Raw genomic sequence first — 11,591 nt, 5'->3', positions numbered from 1 at the left:
TCACATTCAAAATGCAAAGTTCCATATTAATGGAAACGGAAAAATAGCCATGTGCTCACATTCAAAACGCAAAGTTCCATATTAATGGAAACGGAAACTTCCATTTCTACGCCTGTTCCATCGTAAAACATTGTTCGGTCTCCATTTTTGTTTTCGCATAAAAAATTGTGTTTCCATTTTTGTTTTGCAAATTTCCATTTCCACTTCCATTTTTCCTCTCCATTTCTATTTTTTGCTGGAAAAGCGGAAAGTTTCCGCTCCATTTCCATCCCTATCTGCGGATACGTTTTTTTGCTGGGAAAAGCTAGTTTGATCGAGGATCTAGAATTGCTTTACCTAAGCAAGTATAGTGAAGTCGCCTCCATTTTCGACTTCTATTGTGACAGAGGGATGTAATCAGGGCCTGTCCTGAGATTTTGGGGGCCCCGGGCGAGAGTAAAAGTCGGGGCCCTTAATATAGACATCTTAACAATAACATTGAATATAGGTACATGTATTATCAAGCACTTAAGTGCATCCAATACTAGTATGCATATCAAGTACTTTATAAATATTACCTTTAATAATAATTCTAACATTCCTTGATGCCAAATCACTTATGATGGGGTCGTTGCCAATATCATCCAATATTTTCTTCTCGATTCCATTATGTTGCCAAACCATATAACCTCTCTTGGGTCATTGCCTCATTGGTGACCTCAGATAGTTCCTCAATAATTTCAACTTCAAAAAACTTCTTCCGGCCTATACGATAGTCACAGGTATAGTAAATAAAGATGTGATAAGCAATGAAGATATCAGGATAACAACCAACTTCTCTTGACATTCTCGAAATCTCCATAGCATATATTACAGTCATCTGGCAAAGTGAATCCGCAATTTTCAATTCAGAAATAAGATCATATACCTCAACATCACATGAACTATGAAGAGAGAAGGTTTCTGCAAATTTTGTGCACCACTCTTCAAGTTCATTATCATCAATGACTTCATAGTTTCTGAGCTAAAAAAATTCCAAATATATCTTTAAACACCATAGGTTCTTTCAATCTACCCTTCAAAGAAGTGATCGCTATCAACCAAAACAAAAAATATTTAACTTGGACAGCCTTCTCAAATTCTAGAATTTCTTCTCGACAATCACTTTCGTCAAATTGTTTCTTCTTGTAACACGACGTCCTACCGGAAACAATGGACCTACACTCATTTCATTTGTAATAACTTTGGCAATTATCAAACTAGCAGAAAACCCCTCATCTCTATATATACATCTTAAAATATTGCGTTATACCTTGTATTTTCTTTCTTTTTCTTTGTCGCTAGCAGATGCATATTTTCTTCCAGATGATATGATGACACAACGCTGAAAAAATTCATTAATTGTTGAACAGTGCAACTGGGCCGGCTATGCATCTACAGAACCATAATAAGAATACATGTTATACCTCGGATGGCCGAATCAGCGATGGATGGAAACCAGAGCCGGATTACGACGGGCCCCCGGCGAATTGAAATCGGCGGCGAGGGACTGATGATCTAAATTAGGATTAGGAGAAAAGGAGAAAAAAGCGTCGAGCACGCAATCGCGAACAATCGAAGCCTCGGCGTCTGCTAGAAATCGCTGCGTCAATGCGAGATGAAATAGGAAGGGATCAATCATCAATCACTCCTATTTTTACGTGAAAAAAGGGAAAGAAACGATTGCTGCCGCTGTGCCTCGCTGGCCTGCTGCGTGCGTGCTGCATGCTGTGTGAGGCCCAGACAGCCAGCCCGATATCTACCTCGCTGGACATATAGGCTAAAAAAAGGCTATGCTACATACCTGGGGAGGGGCCCTTGAACTTTGGGGGCCCGGGGCGGCTGCCCCCCTGCCCCTCCCTAGGGCCGGCCTTGGATGTAATATCATAATCGAGAGAAAATCATGATTAATTTTTTTAATTAGACCGAGTTACTTCAAAATCCTTTTTTATCAATTTCTTTATTACCCCAAGGGGACTATCCTATTGGCGGGGTATCATTATTGAGCGATCGCTAGCTATCTGGAAATGGAGTGTTAGTTTCAAACAGAGATTGTGTGGGTGTGAAGTATATTGAAGATCAAGGTTTTCCTTCTTATTAACTTGATCAAAGAGGATAAAAAATAATAAATGACCAACAAAACTTCGAGTGAGTAGCTTAACATGAGGAGGTGGCGAGTTAGTAGGGGAAGACATTTTCAAAAAGTAGGTTTTCGACAAGGCTACGGTCTAACTTTTTCTTCCTAGCGGAGTTCAATATGAAAATAAAGGCGCTCCACGTTGGGAATGGCGTACTATGCACGGTTGGTATTTCAGGTCCAACTGATCAGGGTTAGCACGAAATTGAAATATCAAAACTGTAAACAATTATCCACACAAAGATATGTTTTGTAACTATTTGGTTCGGTTTTCAGTCGGGTTATGGAATGCAGACACTCACAGGTATGAAATTCACTTACTTGGACATCAGAGAATCTACACTGAGAATAATATGTCTTACAACCCATGACCTTATGGAACTATTCACACATGAAGATCAGATCACATGAACAAATCATTAAAGAACACATCATGAAGATTGATTGATTCATAATATGTCTTACAATGGATGCCAGATGTGATATCCATTACAAAGTATGGCTAGCTGGCTGAGTACTACGGTGGTGGTGATGATGGCGGCTATGGAGATGTAGGTATGAAATGGCGGCGTCTAGGGTTGTTGTGGATAATGAAGATGGAGCTTTCGACGGCGAAAGATGTTGTTTTTGGCATTGACCTCTTCACGGTATTTGTAGTGGTGGATCAGAGGGTGCCCCTGGCAGGCCATACAATAGCGCATACAAGTGTGTGCGGTCGTATGGAACATCATCTTTTGCTCTGGCTCCCACTTGATCTCCTCTATCTCATGTTTACTCATTTCCATGTATTGCCTTGATTTCGTTCATAAATAGTCCATTTCTTGTGGAAACAAACTAAATATAGGATATTTGGAATCCTTTGCATTCATTAGTCATTGGTGACAATATCAGAGCGAATATCTCGGTTTTTATGAAATATCTTGGTTTACACTCAGGTTTGACAAGCTTAAAATAAACTTTCATTAGAATGACAATCAAAAGTATAGATACATTTGGGACGTATCAGACAGCCACCCAGGGATGCCGCCCCGGCACCCAAGACCCCCACTCCATGCACCACACCAACTACTGTTCCACGAACACCGAAGGAAACCACCAAACCATGACGAAGGCGCAAACTGGCCTCACCCCAGGGTTCCCCCTAGTTATCCCTATGGAAGCCTAAATTTGTTGGGCAGCGGTGATGGTCTTGGTGTTGTATCCTCCTTGAAGGTGCCAAACTGGGAGCTTTGTGCTTTGTGGTCGATGGGTGTTGTTGGGTGCGGGTGGGGTTGGCAGTTCTGTCCTTCGTCATCCTAGTTTGAAGCTTCCCCTTCTCAATGGGATGACTGTGGGCAGCGGCGTTGTTCTGCTTGAGGAAAGCCAGCGTCGGATCGTCGGGTGTGCGCTAACCCTCTTTGTGTGTCCATCTTTTGGCGACAAACATTACTGTTCTTGGGGGAGCATATCCACCTTTTTATGGTGCAACGCCTTTCGATCCAGGCGAGGAGGTTGTGGCCTTCTTCAGAGGTTGGTTTGGATGGATGTGTGGTGATGGGGCCCTTAGTTTTCTGGTGATGGCATTCCTTGTCAGTGGCAGTCATCCTTTCTCCTCCAGAGCCAACATGTTTTAGTCTCTAGTGCTTCATTCGCAGTTGAGGACCTCGTGTGTGAGCGCTCGATTGTTAGGTTGAACGGGATTACACTCATACCCCAAGTGGCAGTCAAGGCCGGGCCCACAGTGGTGCAGAAAGTGCGGCCCGCACAGGGCCCAAAATTCTGGAGGGCCCCATATTTTTCATATAGGTCTAGTAATAATTCAGCGCTGCTGCCTACTGGGCCGGGCGACTAGGCCCATCGGCCATCAAGCCAGAGCGACGAGGCATCGAGCACGACTCCTCCTACTTGATCAGAGTCGATCGCTGCATTATCTAAAAAAAGAACTACTCCCTCCGTTCCTAAATACTTGTCTTTCTAGGCATTTCAACAAGTGACTACATACGGAGCAAAATGAGTGAATCTACACTCTAAAATATGTCTACATACATCCGTATGTAGTAGTCATTTGAAATGTCTAGAAAGACAAATATTTAGGAACGGAGGGAGTAGATCGCTACAGGGAGTCAGGGATCGGGATCGTGGCGGCTACAGGAAAAGAACTTCTCGTCCGCTCGTCGCCTGGAGGCTGGAGACCTCGAGTCCTCCACGCCGACGCCTTGTCCCTCGTGGCTCTGCCTCGGTCCCTGTGTCCCTGGTCCATAGATCGGTCGGAATTCGGATTCAGGCCGACTAAGCGTCAGGCAGCTGCCGGGGTGCCGTCGTTGCCTTTCTCGCTTCCTTTCTCAAATTTCAGACTCGTCAATGTCGTCTCGTCCGATTGGGTGATGACCGACTCTAGCCTTTAAGTGCTTAAGTGAGTCCTTCTTTTTGATTAACTTTGGTGTCTATATACTCGTAATCCCTTATTTTCTAATTAATTATTGACAGGGATCGTTACTTCGTTAGAGGTTAGTTCTTACCTCCTAGGTTAAAGATCACAAGACTGAGATTAAGTGAGTTAGACGGTTCATCTAATTTCCAAACATGGACACATAATCATTCGTGTCACAGTTGCATCGGCAGAAAGAAGATTTTCTAAATTAAAGCTATTGAAGTCTTATATGCGTACCACTATGACACAGCAAAGACTCAATGACTTGGCCATAATAACACTTGAGAGTGAACTGTTGGAGAAGATTGATTACAAGGGTATCATTGAAGATTTCATTACAAAGAATACTACAAGGATGAGGATGTTCAAATAAATAGCAACCGTGAGTTCGACAGGTATGACTTTTTAATATGACCAATTGTTATGTAAGACATTATATTATATACATTATAATTTTTTTCTATGATATATATATATATATATATATATATATATATATATATATATATATATATATATATATATAGAGTGACACTATTTTGATCCTGGGATTAGAATAGTTATTTGAATCACATATATATATATATATATAGAGTGACAATATTTTGATCCTGAAATCAGAATAGTTATTTGAATCACACCGCGTGTATATATAGGGCCGATCGAGTTGTTCCGGAGATTCTTCGAAACCAAGAAACTGGCCCCACCTCGTGGAAAAAAAGAAACTGCCCCCACCTCCCGCATCTTTCTCCTCGGACGCAGCTCCTCTAACGTACGGCGCACTCGCTGACGTGTGGATCCGGACCCACGCGTCAGTGGCCCAACATCAGGTGGCCGTACGTCAGGGTATCCGGCTCCTTTCTCCTCAACCCCGATCCACCTCTGCCGCCGCACCAGGCCACCCACCCACCGCACTCCACCGCGCCGCGCCGCCATCGCCGCCGCCCTCGCGCCAACCTCCAACCGCGCCGCCGCGGAGCCGAGTCACCAACCACGCGTCCGCCGGAGCCCGGACCACCAACCGCGCTGCCACTGGAGTCCCGACCTTCAAGCGCGCCACCGCCGAGCCCAGACCACCAATGGCGCCGCCGCCTGAGCCCCAACCTCCAACCGCAACGCCGCCTGGCCCCGATAACAAAAGCGTGCCATCACCACCCCCACGACCCGCGTCGCCGGCGCTCCTCCTCCTCGGCCGGCGCTCTCCCAGCCCGTGGTCGACACCCATCCTCCTCCGCGGCCAGCGCCCTCCCTCCCTGCGACCGGCGCGCTCCTTCCCCGCGGCCGACGGGCCTCCAGCTCCGTGGCCGGCGCGGTCCCTCCTCGCTGCAGCTTGCCCCTCCTCCATGGATGGCCTGCACCGGCTGCCTGAACTCGTTGAGGTGGTACCCTTCATCCCCGACCTTCAAGTACAGGTCACCAACGACGCTACAAAGAGAAAGGTCAGCATCTGGCCCTCTAGAAGTTCAGTTTGTTGATTCTCTGAATGGACAATGTATAGTATTTATGTGTGAATACTAATATGTTGTTCAAATTTCTTATTCAATAAGATCTGGGACCTAGAGACAGACAGTTGTGTCGATACGGTCCAAGGACACGCAAAGGGTCTGAGTGCTCTTTGTTGGCACCCAGAACTTCGGGTACTAATTACTGGTTCAGTCGATGGGACCGTGCGAGTCTGAAACTGGATGTCTCATAGCAGTACATACAGGTACTTCCTTTCTAGTACTTCTGTACAGCCTTACAGTAGGAGAATGCAGGCTTGATCTTGGTTAGATGCTATAGTTGACCTCCAACATGGACCGTGCACCCTTCCCCCTTAAGCATGTATATTCCTTGATTAAGAAGCACTGATTGGAGCTCATTTGCGAACTGATCATCAAAATTACTCGGGTCCCTTACTTTAAATTTCTGCCACAGCGGCGACCATCAGACCTCATGGGCAGGAAATTTCCATGCGTTTTGACTTTTGAGTATGTATTTTTGGCAGGAAATTTGGTTGCAACTCTGGCAACACGCTTACAAGTGCTCTGTCAAATAGCCCTGAAAACGGCTGAAATTGTTGCTACTTTGACACTATCTGCTCAAAGCATTGCTGCTCTGAACTTTATGCTTTCCCATTGTAGAAGCTTCAGTGTAAACCCAGCTTGATGAGGTGGTCGCACTCGGCGTGCGAGAGGAAGCCGCTGTACATAAATGCTCTGCACGGACAAACAAACAAACCTATCACTGTAAGACGCAAATCGACAAACAGGTGGCGCGGGGCGTGCTGAGAAAGGCTAGGCCAGAGGGAAGGAAGCAAGCGCCTGAGCTGACCTGGGGCGCCAGGAGATCTGGGTGACACGCGCCGGGTCGTAGAACCCGCCGCCTCCTTCCGCGGCCGCGTGGGAGAGGGCCGGGATGAGCGCGAGCGCGACGAGGAGGAAGGTCAGCATCTGGCCCTCTAGAAGTTCAGTTTGTCGATTCTCTGAAGTTTTTAAAGTTGATCATGACCGTGTATTTTTTGCAGGGCCCTGTGAAGTTCAATTTTTTTATTTTCTGAAGTTTAGTTTGTTGATTTTCTGAAGAAATAGGTTGCTTCACTTGCACTCCTCTAAATAGTCCTGTGTGGTTATCTCCTCGACTGTGTGGTTATCTCCTCGACTCCTAGGTTCGGCACAAACTGAGAATTGTAGGCATCTTCTGAGTTTATAATGCTTGAAATTACAGTACGGGATTATTTAACATTCTAGAAGGTCTGTAGTTGAAACCCCGCTGTGGCAGCAGCAAGCGATCATTAGGTCCCCTGGCCTGCTCTTAGCTTGTTGTCTTGAGAAAAGTTCAGAAACTAACTGAACTCATGTGCTATTTCATCCAAACCTCATTGTATTCAGAAAAACGATTTTCCAAATCCAAACAAATAGAAGTTCAAGTCGTTGTGTGTTGTTAGGTCAGAAAATTCTGTGTGCACGGTCCGGCGGTGGTTGACTGCATAGGCCACCATGTCTGCGACTGCCAACCTCGACGGCAAGGAGCCAAGGATAGTGAGCTGTCAACGCTGGCACAACACCCTGATGGAAGCCGGGTCAATTGTAGCCAACGCAAGGAGGGATTAGTCTAGTGGTTTGTAGTGTTCAAATCTACACATGCGTGTTCTGGTGGAATTGGTCAATGTTGTTCCATGTAGTTGTATAGTATCCAGATAGAATCGTCGATTCCTATTGTCTAAGTGATTTTGATGCCTGAAGTTCAACTGTATATGCAGGCGCAAAAAACACACACCATGTAGTACATGAAACTTGTAGTTCTTTTATTACGTACTATTTTTTCATTTAAAAATGTGTGGCTGCCAATAGTTCTTTTATGTTTGTGTGCTGGTGGTGAGTGCATGCATTCTACTAGTGGTGTGTGTGTGCGTTGTGCATGCATAAACCAGTGCACATGCGTGCTGTGCACACACAAAATCAAGACAGTCTCATAGTTTTTAGCCGGCTCGTGTGCACCACAAGTGTTCGTGTTTACGCCCCAAAGAAGAATATTACTTTTGTACAAAGCTAGAAAATATAAACACAAAAAATTTACCGTTTCTAAAAAATAAAAATGACGAAGTTCAAATTAAAATAGAGAAGTAGTTTGATGTATACGGAAAAAACTCAAATTATTACCGTTTCTAAGAAAAATGAAACTATGAAGTTCAATTTACAAAAAAAAACGTTTGATACTTATTTAAAAACATATTTCCTTTATAAGAATATGACTAGGAAGTTGAAATTAAAATAACAGAGAAGTTCAAAGTATATAAAAAACTTAGATTTGTTGCAAAAAGTTCACGTGCACCTCCGTGCACGATTCAGAATTTATGTTGCGGGACGTCCGACCTCCAATTACATGTTTTGGAATGGCAGAAAAATGACGTCCGACTTTCAACTGCGTGTAATTCGACATATACACAAAAATGTGACAGAAGTTGATATTGAAAACAACGAGAAGTTCAATTACTGCAAGGAATGCATTTAAGGTGAATATAAAAGTATAGAAAAAATAAAATCTTAAAAGGTTTGTTGAAAGAAGTTCAAATGCTCCGTCCGGGGAAGTTTAAAAATTCTTGCGAGAAAGTTTTTACCTTGTATTTCCATGTTTGAAAACACAAAAAAGAAATTGTTTTTTGCATTTAAAACTAATTCTCTCAATCCACAAAGAAGATCGGTTATTATTTGGGAGCAATTTAATTTTAAAAAGAAAAAAATTCAAATTATAAAAATGGTATGTGTTTAATATGAGAAAAATGAATTAAAAGTCAAGGTCCAAATTTTTTGTTGTTATAAGTTCAAGGCCTCGATCGGAGAAAGTTAAAAAAATAATTGTGAGAGAGGTTTGTACAAAAAAATATCATTTGTGTAACACTGACGAATGGATGAGAAAATTGCAAAAGCCAATACGTTACAGAAGTTCAACGTGAAAACAGCAGGAAGTTCAACTACTACACTGAATGAATTTCAGATGAAAAACTTTTGAAATCGTCTGTAAAATCTGAGTTTTAATGTCATTGGTGCGGCGCAACTGGTTCAATGCTTGTTACAAATCCAAAGAAGGTCATTTAAAAAAAGCATCTCAAACAATTTTATAACAAAGATTTTCTCTCTAAAAACAAACCTAGAAGTTAAAATTTAAAAATGCAGCGGCTCGATGTCTATCAAAAAGTAGGATTTTTTCCGTTACTAAAAAAATAAACCAGGAAGTCCAATTTAAAAAGATGAAGAAGTTCGATGATTATAGAAAACTCAGATTTTCCTCGTTACTAAAGAATGGAAATACAAAGTTCAAAAATTAAATAACAAGAAGTTCAACTTTTAAAAATAGAGCACTTCAAAATTTCATAAAAAAAGATTATGGAAAAAACCTAGAAAGTCCATATTAAAAAGATGGAGAAGTTCGATGATTATAAAAAACTCTGATTTCCCTCAGTATTAAAGAATGGAAAACAAAAAGATCAAAAATTAAATAACATGAAGTTCAACTTTTAATAATAGAGGGCCTCAAAATTTCATGAAAGAAGATTAAGAAATAAAATCAGGAAGTCCATATTAAAAAGATGGAGAAGTTTGATGATTATAGAAAACTCGGATTTTTTTCGTTATTAAAGAATGGAAACAAGAAGTTCAAAAATAAAAAATAAGAAGTTCAACTTTTAAAAATAAAGTGTTTCAAAATTTTATAAAAAAAGATTAAGAAATTCAGATAAATATTTAAAAAAAACTCAGATATTTTCACGTAACCAAGAGAAGTTTGATTGATAACTGCAAGAAGTTCACGTACTACACGGTGTGCATTTTGTATTAAAAAGTAATAAAAAAGCAAAGACTAAAAGTTTTGTTGTTATAAGTGCAACTCCTTGGTCAAAGAAAGTTAAAAAAATTTATTGTGAGAGGGGTTTGTACAAAAGGAGTATCATTTGTGTAACACTAACGAATGAATGAGAAAATTATAAACGAAAATATGTCACAGAAGTTCAACGTGAAAACATCATTGAAGTTTAACTACTACACTGAATTAATATCAGATGAAAAACTTTTAAAATCGTCGCGAGTATGAAAAATTGATCAACACGGAAAAGTTACGTGTTTACAGCAGCTTCCACTGGTATATCACTTGCTCAATTCCGGTGAGTGGATGGAGAGCTACAAGCAAAAAAAAACACGTGAAAAACAGAGTGAAGTTCAAGTAGACATGCCGAGAAGTTCAGATTCTTCACGCGGTGCATTTTCGAAGAATCTGTTTCGCGATAAAGGCAGAACGAATGATCTCGCCATTTTCGAAATTACTTGAAAACTGCCAGGATTCAGAGAAAATCATCAACATGAAAAAGTTTTGCATTTCCCGTAGCTTTTCAGCGGTATATTATTTGCCCCATTCCGATAAAGTTTGTAGAAATTACGGTAAAAATACGTTTTTAACCATTTTCAAAACTGACATAAAACCGTAATGAATTAGAAGAAACAATATATACAAAAAAGTTTCGCATTTCTTCAAACTTTCCAATTCATTTGCTGCATTTGGACGTACGGTTAAAAAATTAGCTCAAAAATACGAACTCGGTGGAACTTGTACCATTTTCTAAATTACTTTTAAACCATTCAAAATTAGAAAAAACTTTTAACATAAAAAAGTAGCGCATTTTCATAAGCTTTCCAACGCCATATTATTTGCCTCAATTGGATTAGTCGTTTAGAAATGGCGTCAAAAATACGAACTCGGGTGTTCGGTTTACAAAATTTTACGATTTTCCGAATTACTCTTTAACCGTAGGGAATTAGAGAAAACTTTTAACATGTGGAAGAAGCGATTTTGCAGCAGCTTTCCAACGCCATATTATTTTCCTCATTTCGATAAACGGTTTAAAAATGTGATCGAAAATACGATTCACGTTTTTTGTGTGAAGAAAAAACGGTTTTCAAAACTGCTCTTAAACCGCTTACATTTTGCCAAAAATTTAACTTGGGTCATGATACTGATGTCCATAGCTATCCAACGGTATATCGCAATCCCCATTTGGACACCTTTTAGCTGAAGTTCAACCTAATACTCGGGAAAGGTCAGGCGCGTTACTCGGGAAGTTCATGTTGTAATCAGAATATTATTCTGATCCCGTGATCAGAATAGTATTTATATATATGGTCGCGCTATTCGTCACCCTGGTTGAGGAATAGTTATTCCTCACCCTCCCTCTATTTTACCATCAATGCACCGTAATTTTACATTCCGTAAGTTTTGTCTTATTTACGACATAAAAAGAGATCGTAAGAAAATATATAATCGCCGTAAAAATATATTTTATGTTATGTAAAATTACAAACGTAAAAACATAGTCTAAAATACACATAAACTACAAATTTTCTTGTCTTATGACCTATATTTTTATTTTTTTATGTCAAATTTTACGTAGTGAATCAATAGGAATGTAACTATTTGAATTCTAAACGTAATTTAATTATGAAATGATTGTAAAATTACGTCAGGTGAAGAATAACTTATTATGCACCCTGGATGATG

The 11,591-nt window shown here is 40.9% G+C and overlaps 1 protein-coding gene across 1 annotated transcript; it reads left to right on the top strand.

Annotated features, from left to right (window-relative positions):
• Positions 1 to 5,480: 5,480 nt before the first annotated feature.
• LOC119297514 (vegetative cell wall protein gp1-like) lies at positions 5,481 to 6,517 on the top strand. Its single transcript, XM_037575276.1, has 2 exons — positions 5,481 to 6,004; positions 6,113 to 6,517. Exons 1-2 carry the CDS (start codon positions 5,645 to 5,647, stop codon positions 6,242 to 6,244), a joined length of 492 nt encoding a protein of 163 aa, XP_037431173.1. The 5' UTR covers positions 5,481 to 5,644; the 3' UTR covers positions 6,245 to 6,517.
• The last annotated feature ends 5,074 nt before the right edge of the window (positions 6,518 to 11,591 follow it).

Source organism: Triticum dicoccoides, chromosome 5A (genome assembly GCF_002162155.2).
Source record: "Triticum dicoccoides isolate Atlit2015 ecotype Zavitan chromosome 5A, WEW_v2.0, whole genome shotgun sequence".
NCBI classification, from domain to species: domain Eukaryota; kingdom Viridiplantae; phylum Streptophyta; class Magnoliopsida; order Poales; family Poaceae; genus Triticum; species Triticum dicoccoides.
Note: the sequence above shows the minus strand (reverse complement) of the source record. Positions and strands in the feature narration are given on the sequence as shown.